At 39.5% G+C, this 25620-nt stretch overlaps 1 protein-coding gene across 2 annotated transcripts in view; it reads left to right on the top strand.

The window, feature by feature from the left end:
• The first annotated feature begins 389 nt into the window (after positions 1-389).
• LOC122793576 (E3 ubiquitin-protein ligase TRIM35-like) overlaps positions 390-25620 on the top strand; it is a 373048-nt gene continuing 347817 nt past the window's right edge. For both annotated transcript variants that reach the window (XM_044061742.1, XM_044061743.1), the window contains exon 1: positions 390-877. In XM_044061742.1, the coding sequence (XP_043917677.1) occupies positions 467-877 (411 nt within the window). In that variant the 5' untranslated portion in view covers positions 390-466. The remainder of the gene's footprint in view (positions 878-25620) is intronic.

Here is a 25620-nt window from a genome sequence, read left to right as displayed (position 1 = left end):
TTCCCAAAATATACATTATGACATGTCTTTTGTTACCTTTTTCTTACTGTTAAATATGAGTCACATATGCTTGGATGTAGTGAATTTAGTGGAAGTCTGAGCTCTGTTTCAAAAACTTGGCATACTCTTCAAATAGTATTCAACTACTATCTACGTATTAATTTTGGTTTCTTTCACTATCTGTGTTTACAGTGCTGGAACGAGGAAACATTTTTTAGTTGACTATTTGTTTAAAGAACAAGGCGGCTACCATTCAAAGCATTTCCTTATACAGCAGAGGTTGCTTATCAGCAAGCCACACCTGACCCTTAACTTCTTATGAAGTGGGAGTGACATGTAAAAAAGAAAAAGAGTTACAGTTCAAAAACAGTATTGTATACGGAAGTTAAATGTGAAAGTCACAAAATGTAAATTAGAATAGAAATGAAAGTTATTTTAAAACAGACCATTAACCTGTGTCATAGCCATGGCTACAACAGAGTTTACTGCTAGCATGATAGAAGATCTAACTTGTTCAATATGTTATGAAATCTTTGGAGACGTAGTTTCACTTCACTGTGGACACAACTTCTGTAGGAAATGCGTGACAGATTACTGGGAATGCAGTGCAGTTCAGGAATGTCCCATGTGCAGGGAAAAGTCTTCAATGGATGACCTGAGGCCAAACTATACTTTGAGCAGTATTGTAAAAACATTTCTTAAACAGCAGAGAAGTAATTCTACAACCAGCTGCATTGCCGTCTGCAGAAGTCATGGGGAAAAGTTCAAACTTTATTGTCTGGATCACAAAAAACTAATCTGTGATGTCTGCCAAAACTCCCATATGCATGTGAATCACAAAACCTGTTCAATCCAGGAAGCTGCAAAAGCTTTTAAGGTACAGTATTCATCAAACAGAAAAATAATAATGATAGTACAGTCAGTTACTGACGTAGAAAGAAGAAACTGTGAGGGTTGAACAGTCAGCATTTTTTATTTTATCTTTTATTGAGTGATATTCTGAATCTGTGAAGTATTTGTGGTTATGTTGTTCAGAAAAAGAAAATACTATATAAATAAATGATGTTCAAGTGCAGAAAGGGATACAACTAATTAAAAAATAAATAAAGCATTTATCAGTACATTACATTCAGTGTATGAAGCAGTCTGCAAATGCATGAAATGGTAAATATGTTAGCTAAGAAGATGCTCATGATCACATTCAGTGTTGAACAAAGACTTTCACTGGCGAGGCACACTGATGTATGTGTTTGGGGATGGGAGTGGGTAGGGGGAAATCTCCCGGCACCTTGCAGTCTCTGAAGTTGCAACACTCTGTAATTTTGCCAAGCAGGCCAAACTGAGCAGAATAACATTTACCAATGTCCAGCTGAAAAATAATAACTGAATACCACAGAACAACTCAGTTAAGTGTTAAATTCCCATTACCATTTAAGAATCCTCCACTTGTACTAGATTGCCACCCTTTTCTACATCCATGGTGTACTATTTAGCAGCACCTTTAGCTTTAGTGCACACCTCTCCCTGCATTTTTTACTGATCTTCTACTGTCACTGTCTTAATTAAAGCAGACATGCTGTATTGTCTGGTACATCTGTCGATAGCACTACTTCCTGTCCATGGAGATGCTTATAGCCACTCACAACATTTTCATTTTGTATATGGCAATTAGAGCTTGTTAAGAGCCTCTGTCAATAACATGAACTAAGACTATGAGTACTGCAGTATTAGCACAGCTATGAATCAGATTCTGTTTTTTAAAGGCCCTTTTTTCTAAGAGCTAACAGGCCTAAGCTTATGAATGCCCACCCACAGAAAGAGCTGAAAAACACAGTTATATAAGCACAAATCCAAACTGCTTAGATACCATTTCTGAATTATATAAGATAATGTATCTAATAGTATGTAAAAGTGAGCGTTCCACATAAATTTGGGCTTATCACTGTAAAATACACGCACATGCGCACACTCATGTATACACACACACACACACACACACACACACACACACACACACACACACACACACACACACACACACACACACACACACACACACACACACACACACATCTGGCCTGTCTCAGTGCGATGCTATAAAGCTAACATCAAACTGTTCAGTTATGTTAATAAATATGATATGAATGAATCACAATGATGACAGCCAGTGCAACTGTATAATTCTGAATCCTTATGATAAATCCATCCGTCAGTCCCTCCATCTGTCCATCCGTCCGTCCATCTGTCCATCCATCCATCACCCCCTTTCCCATTTGTTGCACATGGAGTCAGGGTGTCACATCAACAGTGACCATCATCTGGAACCAGTGCTTATATCACCAGTTGGCTAGCTATGCCACAGTTGTTCTGCAACACTACACACACACACACACACACACACACACACACACACACACACACACACACACACACACACACACCTATATATACACACTTATACCTATGGCCAGTTTGAGTGTCCAGTCCACCTACAATATGTTTAACGAATGTGAGCGGAAACTGGAGCACCCAGAGAAAAGCCACACAAACACGGGGAAAACATTCAGACTCTACACAGAATGTACCCCAGCCGAGAACCAAACCAGAGAACTTATATGAAAAAAGACGATATGACAGGATGAAAATTCACATATTTAATATCCCTGTTATAGTTATTACTTAGTATAAACTGGCAGGAGTAAGACTGTTATGCATTCACAGGGTGACACATCAATCAACTAGACAAACTGTGGAGCGTCATTCCAGCATTTATGATTCTTTACATATACTATACATGCAGATCGGAAATGTAAACTGCTATAATATTTACAATCCAGTATTCCCTGAAGTGTGCTAATACTCAGATTGATGGATAATATGCATTGCTCCTTATTTATAGTCCCACTTATTACCTAGGATATTAACATAACCTTGTATCTTACTTCCTTGCATAAATCTTTCTGGTACACTTGTTTTTTTCATATAATGTGGCTGAAGAAAGCATCTATTTAAAGCTATCTCACTTTTGGTGAGCTTGACATGCATTTATCCTAGCCATGCTCTGTGGTGCTAGGTCTAGTGGGGTTGTGTTTGTGCAGACAGGAAATTGTCATGATTGTGAAGGAAAATACTCCATGTTGTGTGCTTCTCATCACTTGTGCCAGTTCATTCTGCCTGACTTTATATACTCCCCATCTTCCAGTCCAACTGCTCTTGTCTGAGCACTCAAGTCTCTATAGTGGCATTTCAAGCAGCAGGACTAGGAATCACAGCAGACCAGAGCATTAGCTGGCCACCTGTTTCTCTTTCTGCATTCTTAAAGTCCTTTTTAGGGATGGTTATCATAAAAATGGTTTATGTGTTGTTCCTTCTAGCCTGTGGTACACAGTGTGAAAAAGGTAAACTGAAATGTTACACATAACTTCGGCACAAATGCACAAGTTTATTAGCTAGGTAACATAAAGTCAGCTTGCCCTGTTGCTTTCATTCACAGTTTGACATAGACGTCCACTTGTTGCTAGGCTGTCTGGGACAGGAATATATTTTCACTTGTGTGTACAAGAAAGACAGACATTACTAGATGTTCTTTGTGTTTCACTGTTGCAGTCATCACACTTGGGTTATCTGCCTTCAGGTAGCCCTCAGGCGGCCCAAATACCAGAGACTTAGTATTTTTGCGTCGGTTGCTGTCACTCCAGGACTGACGTCATGTCGTCAGGGATATAAAAACAGGCATCCAACACCATTACATCAGTCTTTCTTGCCGAGGAGCTCGAAGCAGAAGCAGTTCACGCGAGTGCCAGTCGGCCGATACCTGAGTTTTTGTTTCCGAATTGAATCATCTTGAAGTCTTCTAAAGCTAAGTACCCCATTGGGGATCCTTTTTTCTTTCTCTAACCAATGTCAGAAAAAGTTAACAATTGTCTCGCCTGTGGAAAGCAAATACCATTCTTACTGCGTCATCTGTTTAGGCCCAGACCACGGCGTACCTCACTGATGGTTTTGTTCTTTGTTCAATGCCTGAACTCTTCATTGTCGGGCCCTTTTTGTCGCTCAGTACTTTCACCCTCGATCTCCGTATTCCGAAATGGCTTCGGTAAGCCATCCGACTACCAATCTTCCAAAAAAAAAAACGTAAGGATAAAGATAGAGATAGACTGCACAGGTCCAAAACTGCCAATGACGCTTCTGTTAAGCTAGTCACCAGTTTGCCGGTACTCAGTGAGGTGCTTTTGCAGCCCCTGATGCCCACTTCAATTGATTTGCAGGCTGCTACCGAGACCCATTTGGACTCTGGTATGCTATGAGACTCTTCTTTGACTAGGGAACCTGTGGATGTCTCTACCTTGGATGGGTCTGGAGCCACTGTGCAGGCACTGGCTTCCAAGAAAGTTCTTTGCATTACCGATATTTGACACAAACTGACAACTTCTTTCACGTCTTCAGTTCTGTCTAAAACTACCAAGTTTCTAAGGCCAAGAGTACGAGCTACACCTAAAAAACCAAAGACAAAAACTCAAGCACCTGCTTCCTTGTCACAGTCTCAAATGCTTAAAATGGCAGAATACCTGATCATGCTGATTAGGGGAAGCCAGTCATCCCCTGCTAAGAGAAAAAGAGACCCGTCCCCAGCAGCTTTAACTGACCAGGAGTCTGACAACTCTGAGGTTTCTGAATATGAATACATGCCTTTATCTGCTTATGAGGATTCAGATGCAGAGGAATCCATTCCCTCAGCTTCCCCTCCAGAGGATTTTTCTTTTGGTGAAACCCTACATACTTTAAGAGAGCATTTCCACTGGGAATGCCAGGATTATCCTCAGTTCAAAAAGAGACTCAGAGAATTTTTAGAGCTGCCACAACATAGACCTTTAGCTATCCCTCCTGTTCTGGATGTTGTGGATGATGTCTTTATAGAATTCAGTCTAACTCCTGATACTTTACCCCCTGCTCTAAGAAGACCAGACAGGTACTACAGAGTCCCTGACTCTCACAAATTTCTTTTCAAACATCCTTCTGCTGATCCAGAGGTCATTTTCCAAGGGCCCAAAGGAATAAAAGTCACTACAGCTAAGAATCCCACCCCTTCAGACAGCTGGGGTAAAAAGTATACATCTCTGCAACTCTCGCCATTAGGGCATTGAACTGTCAGGTTCACATGCTGAAATACCAGCAACATATTATGGAACTTAATAAGCAAAAATTATCTACCTTTACAGACTGTGCAGAAAATAATTACAGGAGCTTATGCATTCTGCCAGCCAAGTCAGCAAGCATACCTTGCAGTGTAGGTTTGATGCCCTAGAATCATCTTGCAGGGCAGCAGTCACTGGTTCTGTATTGAGAAGGCATGCTTGGCTTAAGGAGCAGACCTTGCCAGACTATGTCAAATCAAAATTACTACATGCTCCTTTGAATAAGGACAATCTGTTTGGCACCAAAGCAGAAGAGGTCCTAAAAAAAGATGGAAGAAAAAGTTAAGTCTATGCAGGCAGTCAAAGATTTCTTGCAAGTGCAGCCTTCAAGATTCAGTAGGCATTGTCCCTCGAAACATTGGTCTTTTCCAGCCCCCTCAAGGCCATCTCAAACTAGACCAAGGGGAAACAGACCACCCAAATTACAGTCTCCAGAGATCTAAGCAATGGAGTACCTCCACTTCTAAAGCAGGGAGTGCTAAGCCACCCCCTTATGGAAAGAATTCACAATGACTTCTCAACTCCACTCCTCACCTCTGCCCAATTGCTTGTGCCCCTAGGAGGAAAACCTGCCCACCATGCAAAAAACTGGTCCTCCATCACCAAAGACCGATGGGTCCTCAACATTGTATCCTAGGGGTACAAATTTTACTTCCACACACTGCCAACCCCAAAAGGGCTCGCAGGCCTTCCTCCAAACCAGTGGGCAGAGGCACAAAACCAAGTTCATTCCCTGCTCTCCATAAGGGCAATTCTACCTGTTCCTGCAGAACAGATAGGTCAAGGGTTTTATTCCAGACTTTTCCTGGTACCCAGGAAAGAAGGCACTTGGCGCCCAATTCTAGATCTTTCCATTCTAAACACCTTCCTGGTGGTACCAAAATTCAAAATGCTCACCCTTCAGCAGCTTCTTCCTATGCTGACCAAAGATGCCTGGTTAAACACCCCAGACCTAAAAGAAGCCTACCTGCACATCCCTATCAGAGACTCATGCAGAAAATATCTATGTTTCAGGGCAGGATCTATGCATTATCAGTTCTCTGCACTTCCCTTTGGCTTATCCACATCTCCTAGAGTCTTCACAAAATGCCTGGCTCCAGCCATTGCCTATTGCAGACAGAGAAATATTCAAATATACCCTTACTTGGTTGATTGCCTGATTCAGGCACACAGTCAGGAAAAACTGTTGCAGCACCTGACATTTGTAAAAAACCTTCTAACCTCCCTGGGGTACACTATCAATGAAAATAAATCAAATCTAGTCCCCAGTCAAAAGATTTTATTCCTGGGAGCAAGCTTGGACACAGCATCCCAGATGGCATTCCTTACTCCAGAAAAACAAGCCTATCTAACAGGCTACTTTGCTCAAATGGCCACCAAAACCCAGCTATCCGCAAGGAAAATCCTGCAGGCTCTATGGTTCATGGCCTCTTGCATTCTACTAATTCCATATGCCAGGCTGCATATGAGGAAACTTCAATGGTACTTAAAAAGCCTTTGGTGCCATCATTCTCAGGACCTGGAAACCATCATACCTATCATACCTTGTTTAAGGACAGAGTTTCTTTGGTGGGCAGCAGCATGCAACCACAACAAGAGACTTCCCTTTACCCAACCCCACACCACCCAGACCCTAACCACAGACACATCAGACTATGCCTGGGGGGCACATCTGGATGACAAGTGCATTCAGGGCCACTGGAGCCCAAGTCAAATTCATCTGCACATCAAGCAAAAAGAGATGCTAGCTGTTCAGCATGCTCTGACAGCTTTTAAATCCCTACTCTCACCAGGACCCCTGCTAATAAAAACAGACAACACCGCAGTTATGTGGTACATCAACAAGCAGGGCAGAACCCACTCTTACCCACTCTGCAGCCTAGCCATTATCCTGTGGAACATGGCCTTGAACATTCATATCCATCTGCAAGCTCAATTCCTGCCAGGCAAACAAAACTCTCTGGCAGGCGACTTAAGCAGAAAACTCCTCGACCCACATGAGTGGCAAATAGACCCCAGCACTTTCAGCCTTCTAACTCAGAATTAGGGGACCCTGGAGGTGGACCTTTTTGCCTCCCCCTACTATCACCAGCTCAGAAAATTCTGTGGGCACCTCACTGCAGGGCCTGGAAAGTGGATTCTCTATCCTTCCAGTGGGTAAACCTCTCAATCTATGCATTTCCCCCTCTGCCTCTTCTTACAAGAATATTACTCAAGATAAGACAGTACAGACCAAGTGCAATCCTGATTGCCCTAGACTTGCCATGTCAGCACTGGTACCCACTACTGCGCAGCCTGTCACCGGTGCCACCTGGCACCTACCCCAGATCCCAACCTTCCTCACTCAGCAGGAGGGACCGATCTTGCATCCATATCTGCAAACCCCGAGCTTGCATCCTGGCTTATCCCTTGAATTCTCCCCCAGTGACCAGCCTAAGCAAGCAGCTGCTGGATGTCATTCTTGAAGCCAGAAGACCCAGTATAAGGAAATCCTATGCTGATAAGTGGAAAAGGTATTGTCCCTGGATTCAATCTAAAGGAGCGGACACAGCACTGCCCTCCTTACCTCTAATCCTGGATTACCTAGCAGATCTACTCCACAGAGGCCTATCCTTCTCTTCCATTAAGATCCATGCCTCTGCCATCTCAGCTCATTACAACACTGAGGAGCTTCTCTTCTCCCAACCTCTCATCAAACAGTTCCTGAGAGGGGCCAACAACTTAAGGCCACCAAGGAGAGCCCCCACCCCTGCTTGGGACCTTAACTTTGTACTGGAAAAGCTCACGCTACCTCCTTTGAGCCTGCAGCATCAGCAGAGTTAAAATTCCTCTCTTGGAAAACAGCCTTGCTTCTGGCCATCACCTCAGCAAGAAGGGTGCCTGAGCTACAAGCACTTATGGCTGTGGAACCCTTCATTATTTTTCATGCTGACAGCGTCTCCCTCAGGACTAACCCTACTTTTATGCCTAAAGTGGTGTCCAGTGTAGCTCTCAACCAATCTATCCATTTGCCAACCTTCTTCCCTAATTCTCAAAATAAAGGGGAAAGGATCCCGCACTCTTTGGACGTGCACAGGCAGCTCAAATTCTACCTTAATAGAACAAAGCCCTTCAGGAAATCTGACCAGTTACTAGTCAGTTTTGCACCAGGGGCAGAGGGCAAGGCCATATCAAAACAAACCATTTCCAAATGGATAGTACACTGTATCCATTTCTGTTACAAACACCATGGGAAACCAACCCCTCAGGAGGTCAGAACGCACTCCACCAGGGCAACTTCTACCTCTGCAGCATTCCTCAGGGGAGTCTCTACCAGGGACATCCTGGAAGCTGCTACCTGGAGTTCTGTTCACACCTTCACCAAGCATTACCATCTGCCTATCTTTTTAAATCAAGGGCGGGTTTTGCAACAGCAGTCCTGCAGGGCATACTTGCCAGCCCCAATTCTTCTTGACTGCCTCCATGCTTTCTTCAGCTTTGGGAATCTACCCAAGTGTGATGACTGCAACAGTGAAACATGAAGAACATAGTACAGGTGTGTATACTTACTATAAATGCAGATGTTCGAGTGTATTCACTGTTGTAGTACTGGTTTCCCATCCTTCAGCCCCCTTGTCTCTCTCTCTCTCTCACTGTCTCTATTACTCAATCCTTTCAGGGCTATTGGCGTTTACTTTTTACTGGTGGTGTTTTTTCCACCATAACTTAGCTCCCTATTTGGGTGACTACTGACATTTGAGGCAAGAAAAACTGATGTAATGGCGTCAGATGCCGGTTTTTATACCCCTGACAACATGATGTCAGTCCTTGAGCGACAGCAACGGATGCAGAAATACTAAGTCTCTGGTATTCAGGCCGACTGAGGGCTACCTGCAGGCAGATAACCCAAGTGTGATGACTACAACAGTGAATATACTTGAACATTATGGTAAGTGTACACAACTGTACTTTCTTTGATACCTGCACTAGTTAACACATGCATTGTAAAATGGAAATATATAATGTCCAACTTTCAATCTATGATGATGACTGAAATTTAAACTTTGCTTTCTCTTTTAAAGTGTTACATCTTTTAGAATATTTGTGGTATCCCAGTAGCAAGTTATTCAAGCCTAGCATTCAGCACATCATGCGTTTACAGGCCAGGTGCACTTAACCAGTTATCATAAATTATTAAAACTGACAGCTTCTGATGTTGTCAGCAATTATTTCCATTATCTGGGACTTTTATAGCCAAATCTGTTTAGTGCATAGCTGTTAACTGTCCAGATTTTTGTAGAAAGTCCAGATTTTTCTTCATATTTTTGTTCTGTTCCTCATAAAGCTTATGGTTTTCTTGCAAATCACTAAGGGCTGAAGTCACTAAATAATCATATCTATTTGAGTTTTGGACTTATTTTCCTCCAGAAAATGCATGCAAACACAAATTATCTAACAACTTTCAAATTTATAAGAGCAGTATTTACAATCTGTCCCTGTTTTTGGGCCTTTGTCCCCCATTTAATTTAGGATTTGACTAGATTTCTTGTGCTAAGAGGTTGAGAAGTGTGGTTTAATGGGAGCCTTTTACTGCAGCATCAACTTATGATAGTTTTGTTAGCACTATTTGCCTTTTGGTAATGGCTATATGCATCTGCATCTGCTTATCCTATGAATGGTGTGTGTGTATCTCTGTACAGTTTACATGTTGTCTTGAAAATTCTAAATTATTGTTTCAGCCATTTTACTACTAGGAAAGGATGCTTTGCAATTACTGAATTCCAGCTATGTTCAATGAAAAAAGATAACAAGAAACTGGAAAAATGGGATTCTGATATGAACTCATATTACTAAAATGGAAAATGAAGGTGTGCACATGCATTTATGCCATGGCTTACTGTCACAGTAAATGACATTACAACAGAGATTTCAGCAGAGGATATGAACACAGATGAAGGCATGTCCACTTTAAGAACTAGACAATGCAGTCTGCTTATGAGAAAAATGGGTTTTTGAGGCATACTGTAATTTTAATGAGATTATCAAAAACTGAAGTTCCTGTTGGTAGATTAAATAACTGGTTTTGAGCAAATATACAGCTGAATGCATAAATATAATATGGTATTCCCAGATGTATTGCTTGCTTTTAAGTTGTTGGGTACTGCATTGTAAAGGACAGACACTTGTCATTAACAGCATGCAGTGAGTTATTTTGCCTTAGTGAAGTCAATGGTAAAGTGCATTTTCAGAGAAAAGATATCAGGCACTGCATTACCATAAACCAGGACTGAGCATGTTTCACAAAACAGAAATAAGTGGGAAGTTGGGCAGACAGAAGAGCTTGATAAGACCACCTTTACTAGCTGTGACTCCACTAAACAAATGTGATAAGAGAGTCATATGTGTTGTGTGTCAGATCAGCTATCATTGTGCTAAAGACTTCCAAGAAGAGATGAACAAGTCAAAATAACACAGGAAAGCAAACATCTGAGGCACAGAAGCATGCAACTCAACTTTATTTTTCAATGTGCAAATATTCAAATGCAGAGTTTTTTTGTAGTAGTATCTTTGGGTCGTGGTACAGTTCACGGAGAACTTGGTTAGCCAGCTACAGTGGTAAACTGAGTCAGAGTGAGATGAGAAACATTGAAACCTGATGCACACAGTAATAGGACTTTCTGGTTTGGAGAAGAAAAAGTAGTGCGTTCCACCAAAAGACTGAAATACCAGCAAAACTTGAAAGAATTAAGTCCAGTATTGAAATAGAAGTGGTTCTACTTGCAGTACCTTTGTCACTGAGCAAGACATCTTTAGAAAGGGCAGGAACAGTCCTGGACGTGGGAAATAAAGCAGTGATGTTTAAAGCCAGTGACTCTTGAATTCACTAGCTCTGGACATTATTGTGCCAGCATTCTAGATAAAGACCTTATGGAGGGTCATTCAAAGAACAAGATATTCATATATTTTTATAGAATATGACTGGAAAAAAGAAGCAGGGCATTTTAAAGAAACTTCATTGTCAATTTTAACAGAAATAGTCATATAGTGCTGGAAACAAAAATCCTGAATGTATTTCTATCTTGAAACAGACTGCTGATAACTGGGTTTCCCTAATGAATGACAGACCTAAACCTTGGGCTGCTGTTGGCATGCTTCTGGCCTCTGAGTAGAGCTAAACAATTCCTATGGACCTACATGAACCTGGCACTTGGTGATTTGATATTATTTGTCAATTTACATGTTTCTGTGCTGGAACTGAAATGAAAACATTTATTCTTGGATACACACGCATGGTCTACCTCAGAAGTTATTCAGTAACAATGGCAGAGAATTCAATAATATGTAGAGATGTGTCCCAGAGTTCAATATTGAAGTTGCTACCATAGTGGAATATGATCCTTAGAGAGATGAGCCTAGAAAGCCACAATCAGATACAAACAGAAATAATGTTAAAAGTAAGAGCTAGAAGTGAATATAACTGGGGAAACTGAATGAAACTGGCAACTGATGGCAAAAATACTATATAGTATGTCTCTAGCTTTAGTCCGCGTTAGCTTTTGTTTTCTCAGAACCCAAATCTGCCTTCTGTTTTGATAGACAAGTCGCCCGCTCTAGAAGATACCACAAGGAACATGGTAGTGACACAACATATTTCAACCTTGCCTGCATCAAGTAGAGCATTTGGTGAGGCTGACTGTTCAGAGAGAACTCAGGGAGCACTAGAGAGACGAAAGAAAAACTTTGTGTCACAAATGAAAAGTTTGAAATGGGAAATAAAGTGTACTACAAAATAGTTAACTGCTGACTGTGATAAATTCCAGGAGTCATCGCTGGACAGGAGGAGTTTAAGTATTTGAGATACATGGAAGCATTTGTGTGAGGATACATCATTCTAGGTTGTATAAAGTCAGGACCGAAGCAGAAGACTAGTACATTAATAAAATGATAGTGAAAAGGCATAGCATTAACCAGAAATTATACCAAAGCAATCAGTAACGAGAAAAGAATATAAGATTAAGACTTCCTAAAGAGGCAAGTAAAAATTTGGTACCAATAAAGGACCAACAGATCCTATAATGAAGTAATAGTTTCAGTCTCAAAAAAGGTCAAGCCATAGGATTTCTGGACAAAGAAAAAGGGTCATGAAGTATAATTGAAATATTAGGGGGCTACAGAAAAAAAACACAATAATCTGTGTAGCTTGAAAGGTTTATACTCAGCTGATATTAATGACACAAAAGGATCTGTGGGTATGGCACATGTGGAAGACATTCACATTAACTGATCAGTTACAGCCCTCTGACTCCCATATAGAATACAAAAGGGTCATACATTGTTACCAAGCATGTAGTCCAACAGCCTAGTCCAAATTCCCAATTGCCACAAAGCACTATCTGCTTAAGTGAGTGGGTCAAGGTCACACAGTACACACATGAAGGCTGAGAAAATCCACCCCTGTACCACAGGAAGTAGCACATCAACAACCCATAGCCTTAAATTATCTACAGCTAGACAAATTGTACTCCTAGATGGGTGCACATTGTTTGAAGCAGGAAAAATAATGATGGCTTTGAAGAAGTTGATCATTTTGACCACAAAATGCATTTCCACAAGATGGACATGTGCCATCAAAGAAACTCCAAAAGGAATAGCACCCAAAGCACACCAGGTGGATAGAGGGTTTGAAGAACATTTCAGAAAAGCACTTCCAAAAGATTTGTGAATGTGCATTATATCTGTCTTCTCTCCTCTTAGCCATAATTTGTCAAAAGCAGTGGAAAGTTCATTTCACGGATATTAAGTCTGCATTTTTGCAAAGTATGGAATTCTCTTCTGATAATTATGTCTGCCCACTTCTTGAGACAAGATACATGGGACAACTGAGCAAACTCAAGATGTTTGTTTATGATTTGCAAAATGCATCTGTGTACTAGGTATAGAAAACTAAAGACATCATTGTTAAACCAGGAGGAAGAATCTTGCAGGTTGTCCCTGCTATGTTGTACATGCCAGAAAGGGACACGTCAGTAAAGTGTTTCTTGCCATGGGAATGGCTTGGACTGGATGACTTGTAAAGTTTTACCACTTGTTATTTCCTTTCTGAAGACAGCTATTCAGTTTGACTATGAAGAGCATGACCAGTTTTTAGTGCAGGACCAAATATGGCTACCATAAATGGAACAGTGCTGGTACCCAAAGGAATTACATAAAAAATCTTCATTCTGTCATCATGGAACCATCAAGGGCAGTGTAGTGGGTTGCTCCCCTTACCCCGATCAAGATAGACCTACTTACATCAAAAACATGACCAATTCCATAGTTGGCCAGGCAAAACAGACCAGATATCATCTTTGATGTTTCATGTTTGACATGTAGTACAGAGGACACCACTGTATACATAATTCATGAGACACTCTGTAAAAGTAGTTCTGACATTTCAAACTCTGAGGAAAGACGAATCCAAAAAATAGCTGACTTTAGTGATGATCCGTATGGAATCCTACCTGATGGTGGAAGTCAAGGAGGACATTTAATTATTTTTTCTGGAGAACAATGAAAATTCTCTGCTTCACAGATAACCATTTTTTTGTGGAACCAATTAACTTTACAAACCATGTCACAGAAAAAAAAAGAAAACTTTGCTTAAAAATCAGTGGAATAAAAGAACTCGGTCAAAGCCAGTCAATTCACAGTATCTTGTTATCAGCTACAAAAAAGCATCTGTTGCACTGCAGACTGCTTTATTAAGAAAGGGGCTTCCACCTTTGGACAGCAGAAGGCACTTGAAGAAGGAACATGGATGACTATTGAATATCTGTGTAAAATCTGATCCTATTTTTTCTTTACATAGAGATAGTGATTGTTTGTATGTATTAAGCTGAGTGGAGCACTGATCCATGTAGGCCTTTTTCAGATTCAGCTTAGCAGTACTGACTGGTTGTAATTTGTTCAGAGTCACACAGTAGGCAGATAGAGGTAGAAGGAATCAAACCCTGTGCCTTTAGTGAGGGGGAAGCCACTCACTAATAGTTAAGTTTAATCCTCTGTACTAACGGCTTGACCAAGCCTAAAGTTTCTTCCTTTGTTTAGGACTTTTATAGCACCATCTGTTTTGTGGGAAGCTGTCATTACTTCAAATTTAAGACATGTTTCAGCAGAATTTACCTTTATGGTACTGTCTGTGCACTTTTGCCCTCTTTAAAATGTCTGTGTTTGTGTGTGCATGCCTGTGTGTGTGTGTGTGTGTGTGTGTGTGTGTGTGTGTGTGTGTGTGTGTGTGTGTGTGTGTGTGTGTGTGTGTGTGTGTGTGTGTGTGTGTGTATGTGCGTGTGTGTGTGTGTGTGTGTGTGTGTGTGTGTGTGTGTGTGTGTGTGTGTGTGTGTGTGTGTGTGTGTGTGTGTGTGTGTGTGTGTATGTCTGTGTGTCTGTAGAATTTCTCATGCAGCTTAGATGTTGAAAAATTAAATTTTAATTTCTTTGTTTAACCTTTCAGTCAACTACTGGGACCAAAGACGTGTTCTAAGTAATAAAGAGTCCTGTTGCTTCTTCAGTGAAATTTGGTCCATTTGTCATTCCCATGCCATTATACATTTGGTACTCATAGATACTGTTAAAGCTTTGCTGCCCTACACACAGAGACATTCATTTGTATATTGTTTTCAAACTGTCAGACAGATAGCACCATACCACATGCAAGCTGTCTCACACTTTGGCCTGTACATGTTGAACAGGTACATGCAAAGAGACTTTATTGTGCACCCTACAACACATATGGAGGACAATTGGTGCCTTCTGCCAAGAACATTGTGACTACTTGGTCAGCAGTTACACACGTCAATGTAAGCTAAATGCCCGGTGATACACTTAGCTTGTAATTTTCAGCATGTGAAACACTCAGGGAACAGAGTAAGAAGAGCGCAGTTATATACAAATATGTGTTGTCATGCTATCTAAAGACAGACTAGGTCATGCTCTCAGTTGCCTAATCTTCTACTGCACCATGTCCCTGCACTTGTCTGTACAGTATTAGTGACACATAATAATTGCTTGCACATATGCACATACTGGTTGATAGGTTACACACACTGTCATAAATATGATGCCCCAAGTTATCCTGTTCCTACCCTTGGTGTGCTGCAAGCATGTTACAGAATGCATGCAATGTTGTTAATGATGACAGACAGATAACTGTACACCATTCATAGTACACCTGGAATGGTTAACATATCTACATATTTAGCTCTTGACCAAATTAAGTCAAGCCATGACCATGATGCAGATGTTTGGCTGATGTTTTACCATTACAATGTCAGCACCAAAGAGCTCTGTTCCAATGCAGCAGTTTTCCCACTTCTGTATCTTTATGACTGTCTGCTCATCCTCAGTGACTGTGAGTTGCCCATTACTGTTTCACCTCACTTAGAACTCCACTGTCTTCCTACTCCAGTATAGACCACTCTCTACAGTTAGTTTCAGAATTTTAATGATCCACTTAGTGCTAGCATTGCTGATGGCATGGGCCTTACAGTATTATGACTTTGAGACTATGTCTGGAATATCATTATCCAGAGTTGCAGGAAATATTCAGTGCTCTGTTATGAAACTGTCATAGTAAATACTGCAGTTCTGCAGGCTTTCAGATAATCTGCTGTAAGACAAATACATACAGGGATGATGAAGGAAGCATGGTGCTGCTTACAGATGTTTGCCTTTTGCAAGACTGCTCTTTCCAGTAATGCGTAAATGTGCTGCTGTCCACATTGATAGATTTATTTATTTCACTACACCACATTTATGTGGAAAATGTAATGGCTGATGGCATCCCTGCTTTGTATGCGTTTGTTGGTGGTTGAAATGAAAATGTCTGACATGGTATCATAAACCATCATAGTGCCATGAGCAAAGATAACAATAATATCCAAACTCGGCATCTGGAAAGCTCCACTGTCTAGTGTAGGCAGTGCCAATGTCATCTTTTTCTCACGTAAGATTGTCCTGTTCATATGAGTACATGCCTGAATTTGCAATGCAAATGGGGACCCTGAGATTGTGATGCTGCTCTGCATGTAGTTCTGAATTTGTTTTGCAGTATGATGCACTGGGATTAGGCTGTTACTGTGTTCATGGGTAGTATAATGTGGCTGGATTGTACTGTTCCTACATACATGTGTAACTTTCGTGGAACTCGTATCACATCGTGGGGACATACTACCACACATGCACCATGGTACTATTTTATGCATTAATCTACTGAGTATAACATTTATTGCAGCATAGCTTCCAGTGGTGAAATCTAAGAATGATTTGTGACATTGTTTGATTTTACTCTTAGGTCAATCTGTGGTATTATGGGTAGGGAGTTGAAAGATCCTAGCTTCATTAGTATGAGGTCAAAGAAGATCTAACAAATATTAAATTAAAAAAATCAAGAAAGCTGTCAAAAGAAGGTGGATAACTTGCTAAAAGGGAAGAAAATATTAATAATAAACCAGGCCACAAAAGAAGTAATCTCTCTCTCAGGCTTGATTACATCTTTTCACACCAAATTGATCAAAACAGTCTAATACAAGAGCCTTCCCTCTGCCCACACTAATTATCCCCTTACTTTATCTAACTGAATTTGTAATGCTGTTCATAAACTTCATTCAAATTACTTTATCTCGTTATCACCTGACATGCCACATCTAACTGCTAATGGGGTTTTTCTGCATTTCTGCACATGACAGATCCATGTCTCTAACTAGTGCAAATACTTTTTAGAAACAGGTCTTTACCAGGGCTTCATCTAATATTTTTAAGACTGTGAGTGAACACCTAAGAAGCTTATGCAATGTAGCTGGCCAGCTGTGACTCATCAGTTAGGGAATAAAGTCAGATAAACATTGCTGACTAACCAGGACAATCATGTTTATGCTTTTATGCTACTAAATGTGTGAGTAGCAACAAACATACTAGTAAATGAAAAAATGGAACCCAGAAGGTGCACAATAAAGCTTTCAGACAGTCCGATTTTTACACAGTTTATTCCGAGTATTTTCTGCAATAGCACAAATGACAATCTATAACGCTCAATGTAACAAACAGATTTTCATTTTAAAACATCATCAGATGTGGGCTGGTCTTAATACAATTCCTATTTATACAAATTTGAATTAAAAGCTTCCAATCAAGTACTTAATAATAAATGAGACCTAATTAAAATATGTAACCTATGAACTCCATAAGGCAAAGTATTTTTGTGAGTCTAAAACCTTTTCAAAACAGTATTCAATGGTAAAAACAAACTGAACCAGTAGTAAATATTATATGCATGTATAAAAATATTTTTAAAAAATTAAAAAGTAATGACAAATGTTTACTGAATACAGATAGTGAAACCTGTGCATTAAACTTGATTGCAATACCATCTTGTGGTAAAAAAATATATTGTAATGACTCTATACTTGGTACATACATTAACACTTCTTGTAACAGCTGTAAATCATAAATTAATTGTATTAAACAAGGTTATAATACCATCCTATGGTGAAAAAATGAATTAAAATGACCCTATATTTAGTACATATGTTAAACTTCGTGTGACAAGCTATAAAGAAAATCATTAATAAAAACAAGTAAAACAGCTTTAATATATTTATACAAATCTGTGTAGCTTATTGTTAAGACCTCAGTTTATCATAAAAAACAATTTATTGTAAAAACACATTTTAATAAATAATTCTGTGTAAAATGTTCTAATAAAAAGCTGCTTAATTAAGGGAAAGGGACTAATTTATCTTGTTGAGACCTTATAGTTTGACAGCTCTTAGTTTAAGAAGGGGGGCTATGGAAATACAGTCATTCAGTCCTGGCCATTTGTTGGGTTGTAGGGTTACTTGCCACTAAAGCTCTCTGTATTCTATTCTTTCCTCCCATAAGCCACCCCTTTCATCCTTTTTGACTTTCTCAAGTACAAAAAATAAAAAAATGTGCATCCTTACATTCTAACTTATGTTTGTAGAGGGCATTTGTTTCTTTTTTTGTTTTGTACCTCGTACATATGCTCATAAATTCTTCTTTTCAGTCTGTGTTCTGTCTTCCCCACATAAAATGCTTGACAGTAAACACATTTTGCCAGGTACATAATCCCCATATCTTCACAACTGTTATATTCTTTCCCCTCTAAGACTGTTTTCCTACTTTCTAAGTGTACTGTCTCTTTATTGACAATGTAAGGGCACTGGGCACAATGCCTGCATCTGAATGTTCCTTTTCTTCTTTTATTCTTATTTCCTGTATTCTCTGTGTAATTCCTTTCTAACAGGTTCTTTAGATTACAAGAATTTTTATAAACTACGTTTAGCTTTTCCTTTGTTATTTTGTCAAGGTCTGTAATGATAGTGAATCTATTCCATTCCTTTACTATAATGTTTTTTTATTAGGGTGGAACTTGCATTATACTCCATTACCAAGGCTCTATTAAAATTCTCTTCTAGTTCATTTTGTTGTTCTATACTTTCTTCACTACATGCTAAAATTAGGTGAAATTTACCTGCTCTACCCTCCAAGACTTCTTTCTCCACTTCTTCAGTTAAAGTATTAGGGTAGTTTCTTTTCTTAAACATGATTCAAGGTTTTCATTTCGTCAATAAAATCTTCCATGTCATATTGACCCCTGACCAAACTTCTTTTCTGGTGTACAGAGTTAGCACTATTAAAATGTAAATAGGAATTTGAATAAGTACTTTTCCTGTATACTTTTGAATGAAACTTATTATTTTTCTTATATATCTCTATGTCCAAATAAGATGCCGCGGTGGTACGGCGGTAGCGTTGTTATCTCACAGCAAGAGGTTCTCCTGTTCGATTCTCGGCTGGGCTTGGGAGTGCCTTCTGTGTGGAGTCTGCATGTCCTCCCCACGGTTGAGTAGCGTTCGAAAGACATGCGTACATAAATGGGCGTGCCTTCATTGAAGGTTGACCGTCAACTGGAACCTCAGCGTTTCGTAAAAATCTACTGCCAATAATTAGCGGACCGGAGTTCCGCTGTGGCTGAAAGACAAACAACAACATCTCTATGTCTAAATAACGTAGTTTATCATTATCTACGTTGTAAGTGAACTTCAAGAAGCCTGTACTATTATTCAAAAAGTTAATAAAATCAGGGATTTCTTCTTTAGATGTTTTCCAAAAAATGCAGATATCATCCAAAAATCTTTTATATAATAACCATTTTTGGTTGTATATAGAATCAAGTACCCATTTTTCTACCCATTTTGCTAAAATTATGTTGGTGCGCATGCTGCACCCATAGTTACACCTTTAATTTGATGAAAGAACTCTCCTTTGAAGTAAAGGAAGTTATACCTTAAAACCAAATCCACCAATTGCAAAATCACTATGTACTCATCTCGTGTTAAACTACCATCCTCAAATATTATTTCCTCCAACATTGTCTTACCTTCCTCGTGTGGAATACAGGAAAATAAATCTATAATATCTATAGTGAGAAAATACATATTCAATCTTTTCACATCAAATTGATCAAAACAATCTAATACAAGAGCCTTCCCTCTGACCACACTAGTTATCCCCTTACTTTATCTAACTGAATTTGTAATGCTGTTCATAAACTTCATTCAAATTACTTTATCTCGTTATCACCTGACACGCCACATCTAACTGCTAATGGGGGTTTTCTGCATTTCTGCATGACAGATCCATGTCTCTAACTAGTGCAAATACTTTTTAGAAACAGGTCTTTACCAGGGCTTCATCTAATTCTTTTAAGAATGTGAGTGAACACCTAAGAAGCTTATGCAATGTAGCTGGCCAGCTGTGACTCATCAGTTAGGGAATAAAGTCAGTACAACATTGCTGACTAACCAGGACAATCCATTTATGCTTTTATGCTACTGAATGTGTGAGTAGCAACAAACATACTAGCCAACTAGGAGACCATCAAAATACCAAGAAGTATGATGTGAGAAGAAGCAGAAATGAAGAAAGAATTATTAAATGCATCTCAGATGAGTTACCAAACAAAGACTGATTAGAGAATCACACAGTAGAAAATGGTATGTCTACATGCATATTGTACTAAAGTAAGTAGTCAGTAAACTAAGTAATACAAGTTACATTACTATCAACAAATTTTAGCTCACACTAGTGTGTTTTAACAGATATGACTCATTTCAGTTATCAAAACTTGTATTTTATGACTGCTGTGCAAGAAGCAAAAATACTAAAAATTTTTGGTGAGTGATGAAAAGTTATTTTGCATGACAAAAATAATATTTCCATTGAGCATGAAACAGGAGTATTATTTGGGATTTTAGAAGTGATAACAATTGTGCCTGCTAACCTTCAAACTCTTCATTCCAAATGCATATTTTTTTCATCCAACTGTGTCTGTGATTGGCTTGCTCTGTCAGTGATGCAATCCATGGGATCGCCTTTCTTACTGGCTCTGTGGCTGAACCATTGAGGCTGTCATTAGTAGAGGCACTGCCACCATATAGAGAGCCAATCACTGAATGCCATCACTTAAATAGACAAATGTAAAATATAAACAAAAAGGCTGAATCTCTTTTACCACTAGTTCATGTGCAAAGCCACTCATTCATATTGTGTGGGAGTCTTGTCAGGGCATGTTTAGCTGCACACACAGCCAGCTTAGAGGGAATATTGCTCTTAATTGCTGGTACTGACTGCCTGGGGCACTGTACATGCTGATGTAAGTAGGTACTAACAAAGCTACTTATGCTTGTTCAACAGGTAACCTTCCCTTCCTTTGACACTTAAGGCATTATCATACTAGACCAGAAAATCCTCAACTTAAAAGCACTGTCTTCAGAGGCCAGAATCATGAAGGAGAAGTTTAATGTTTGTTTTGCCTGCCATTATGGACGAAACTTAAATGCCAAGAAATGTTTTATTTGGGAAATTCATCCACCCCTGGTAACTAACATATTGACAACACATGCCTAAGAGTCAACCCAGTAGTCAGGGACTTGGAGACACACATAGGCAATAATCTAGCCTTTCACCATCATGTGTCTACAGTAGTGAAGATATCAGTTTATGTTGTACAACTTATAAACAAAGGTATGACATCTAGGTCCAAGGAGATCACTATATTTAGCAGTCATCAGACCTGTCATTGAGTACAATAACCCCCCTTTTTGTATGTACCAAACTAGACACATCAAACAACTGGAATTGCCACATAGAGTCTTCACTAAAAGAATACAGGGAGCAAATAACATGTCCTGTGCAGACTACCTCAAACCCATATCCACCTTCTTCTACAGGCTGTTGAGGGGAGATCTATGCCTACCATACAAGACATTGTTGGACCCTACCTTGTTGGACCTCCTGCATATCCGCAAAACAAACAGCAGCAGAATTACCTATTCTAAAGCCTTAAACCTTGCCTGTGATACAAATAGGACCTGTTGGAGAGACAGGTATGTATCCCATAGACTACTCCATCTCTGGAACAGGCTCCCCATCCATGTGAAGCAGAGTTCCTCCCTAACCAATTGAAGTGTAACTTGGACAATTAGATGGTGAACAGGAAATTTGTCCCTGGTTGGGCGCCCATGTCTCTAATGGACATAGACAGCCTTCAAATGGTTCACCCAGGCCCCTGCATGTAAATATTTCATCTCTCAAGCCCATGATTGCACTTATCAAAGGTACCAGTAGTTGTCAGAGATTTGGGATGCTTGGCTAGGCTTAAAAAGGTCCTTGTGGTTGTTAGCTTAGTACACATCTTTGAACCTATGAATATATAAACCATCAGCTGTGATCACTCTCAGTAAGAATCCCTTCCTTTCTACTTTTAATACACCCAGCAACAGCCTTTCTGTACATTAAGCATCCATATTACCAGCATCCACTGCCAACTAGCCCACCCCTCTTCTGTCTTATAATTACCCAATCACTCTTATTAAATTTGGGTCGGGTAACTGAATTTTAACTCATAGCAGAAACCAATATACTTCCACACTACTTAGCAGGGCCTTGAGCCTCCAGTCTTATTGTGCAAAGTTTCATGCTCCCATCCACCCCAAGCAGACCCCTCCACAGGAGCTTTTCACTTTAATAAGTTAAAATGACCCCATCTTGTATTAATACATAATTTGAAACCCTGCTCTTTTAGCTTTAAAGCTTATCTACAGTGTTGCAGCATTATTATCCTTTTCTTTCTAATATAGGTAGGTACTGACTGCCCGGGGTGTATGCTGATCTATAAGGTTCTTTATTACATCTTTTTCCTCTCAACAAATCATACACAATGGGCATAATATGTGTTCAACCCATATTGCTGACTCCTAGTCTTTTAGCCAGCTAGTTCTTTATCTATCTGGCAAAAATGCAAGGATCATAGCAGGTTATATACACTAACATGTCTTACAACACCCCATCTCAGTTTCATTAATTTGACATTAAGACTGATACATATCGAAGTTAGGTGTGTATATTTTACAACTCTGAAGTGGCAGCAAGGACATAACCACACATGCACAAGGTATGGTACAGTGTACACCTTTCTGGGGCTATTTATGCAAACAATTATCCTTAAAAAATACTCCAGTCATTTGCAAATCACTATCTGCTGCTATCAAACCTAACACACTACCCAAACCGCTAGATAGAGGCTCCCATCAGTATAGAAAATACCACTTTTATAAGAATTCAAGTGTCACAGTGGTGCAGTGATGCAGTAAGCAGTGGTGCAGTTAGTAGTGATGCAATGAGCAGTCATGCAGTAAGTAGTGGTGTAGTCCAGTTAGTAGTGGTGCAGTGGGCAGTGGTGCAGTTAGTAGTGGTGCCCGGTGCAATGAGCAGTGGTACAGTCAGTAGCTGTTTTATCTCATGGTAAGGGCTCTCCATTCAATTATTGGCTAACATGTGTTCTGTATGGAGTCTGCATATCATCCCTATGTTCATATTGGTTTTCTCTGGGAAATTCAGTGTACTTCCATGTTATAAACGTAATGCAGTGAGTGGATTATTCAACCTAAAATTGTCCTTAGGTGTGCATGTGGTGTGTGTATGATGCAGATGAAGGCCTGGCACTCTACCTCCATTCACTTCTTGTCTAGTAAGCTCTGTTCACAGAGTTGCAGTAGGGCTTAGATATGACTCACATGCCTAAATGGAATAAGAAACACTAGAATTAAATGTTTAAAGCTGATATAGGTAACGCCATATGAACTACAGAAGGAGACAATTTGGGGATGCATCACGGGTGCTGAGAAGAACACTCTTGGCAAACATCAAAGATTAATTTAAACATTCAGGCCTCTGTGTGAAGAAAAAGAGTCAAGTCAAATCTAGCCCTTACCTTACATATTTTACCAAACAAATATTGCAAAAAGGAGACAGGGTCTGGAAATCAAGGCATAATGATAAATCTTAACAGACCTACAAGCATCTACATAACCTCTCTGAATCACTCACAATTTCTGATAAAAATAAATATGACCATAATCTACAAGATATACATTTCTCTAATCCCAAAACATTTTGGTCAGACATTAATACATTCCTTAAACCTGATAAAATACCTCAGCCTAACCCTGTCCTGTGACACTGACTCAAGCATTGCTTGCAAATTCAGTCCCCACTTCATCAATGCTGTTGACTCACTAGTTAGAAATCACTTCCATTAATCCCCATCCACACAGCCTAACACCACCAATAATCCTAGAGCCTTTACATTTCAACCTTTATCTACAACAACAATAAAAAGTTATTTCTCAGACTAAAATGTATAGCCCTATCTACTCACTCTCTACCAGCAGAATATTTAAAACTTGCTGCTGAGTCAATTTCATAAACTGCTTCCATTCTCATTAACTGGTGCATCATGGAATCATATATCCCCTCTCCATTTGGAAACAAGCATTTATTCTGTCAATGCATAAAAGTGGCAAATCATTAGCTCTATCCAACTTCATACTGTCATGCTGTCACCACAGTCTAAATTCCTATAAAGACATGCTCAATTTATACATTATCTCATAGACAGTAACCTACTTTCACTGACACAACATGGCTTCCTATCACCTAACTTGTTTTTCTAAATGCTGTTAATCAAAAAGAAAGAAGGACAACTGATCTCTACAGTTTTCTTAGATCTTTCCAAGGTATTTGAAATAAGCTGATAAAAACACTGGCTGATCTCTGTCTTTCAGATGGTACCATTAAGTGGTTTGCCAGCTATCTGGGCAATAGAGCTTAGTGTGTTAAATGGCAAACTACCTTCTCCACCTACCTCCAGTAGCCATAGATGTCCCCCAGGACTCAATCTTTACACATCTATTCTTTAATCAACATACTGCGTTCGACATCAGGTCAAGAGATCTTTATTTAAAATGCATATGACTACATCCTTATATGCTTCACACCAATGATGGGTGACTTACGTGTTACCACACAACAATCCTATACCTCTACTGAAAATCAACTCAATAGATTGATTAAATACTACTTAGCTCTCCAAAAACTAAAACTAATGCCCATCACTCCTAAGTCCCTTTCTAACTCTAAAGCCATCTTTATAGTCAATTCCTTACACAACACCCAGAGTTAGTGACCAGTACCACTATAGATGAAAGTCTTAATTTGACATTCACATCCAGTATGCCATAAAACCATCAAACACAAGGAGTCTTACATTATGCAAGACCCTATCTTAATGAACAAGTTTCCTAGCTACTAGCATCTACTGAGTTATTACACAGTCATGTGTATGCATCCTCCATTTTCACACTCAAATCAAATTGCCAGATCTGAACAATACTACAACAAAACAGCTACAATTGTAGTCAGCCTCACAAACAGATCCCACTGTCATGCAACAATTTGACAACTACATTGGATGGAATTCCCAAACTATCTAGATCCAGCTAAAATCCACCCACAAAATGTTCTACTGATCACATATATGTCCATCTTTAAGCTAGTTCCTCCAATAAAACGTTTCCTCCAGATGTCTGTGGTCCAAAGATAAACACCTTGTCTGTATGCTAAAACCTGATGGTGCTCTATATTCCAGCTACATTGCTAAACTCTGAGACAGTATTCTGTCAAAACTCAGGCAACTAGAATGTCACCAAGCCTTCAAAACCAAACTAAGAGCTTTATTAATTAACACCTGGCTATTTCACCATTCTTCCTCACCTAGCTAATCTACAAATTCAGCCAGTACCAGAAAAATCCCATTCTCACTTCCATAGACACAATGTAAAATGCTTTATTATTGTGACAGGCTGCCTCACCTGTGTCTCCTATAAGTAGCTCCCAAGTAATGTTGTATGTCTCAGTAGCTCTATGGGTAGAATATCGGCTTATCACCAGTTTTCAAAGGTTTTTATTTATGTTGCCATATTTTCATATTTCAACAGTCTTATTTATCTTTTTTTGTGTAAACAGCTCAATGTTGCTTTAATAC

This window comes from Protopterus annectens, chromosome 2.part0 (assembly GCF_019279795.1).
Source record: "Protopterus annectens isolate FY-2018-M chromosome 2.part0, PAN1.0, whole genome shotgun sequence".
Classification (NCBI taxonomy): Eukaryota; Metazoa; Chordata; order Ceratodontiformes; family Protopteridae; genus Protopterus; species Protopterus annectens.
This window is presented reverse-complemented; position numbering and strand designations above follow the sequence as displayed.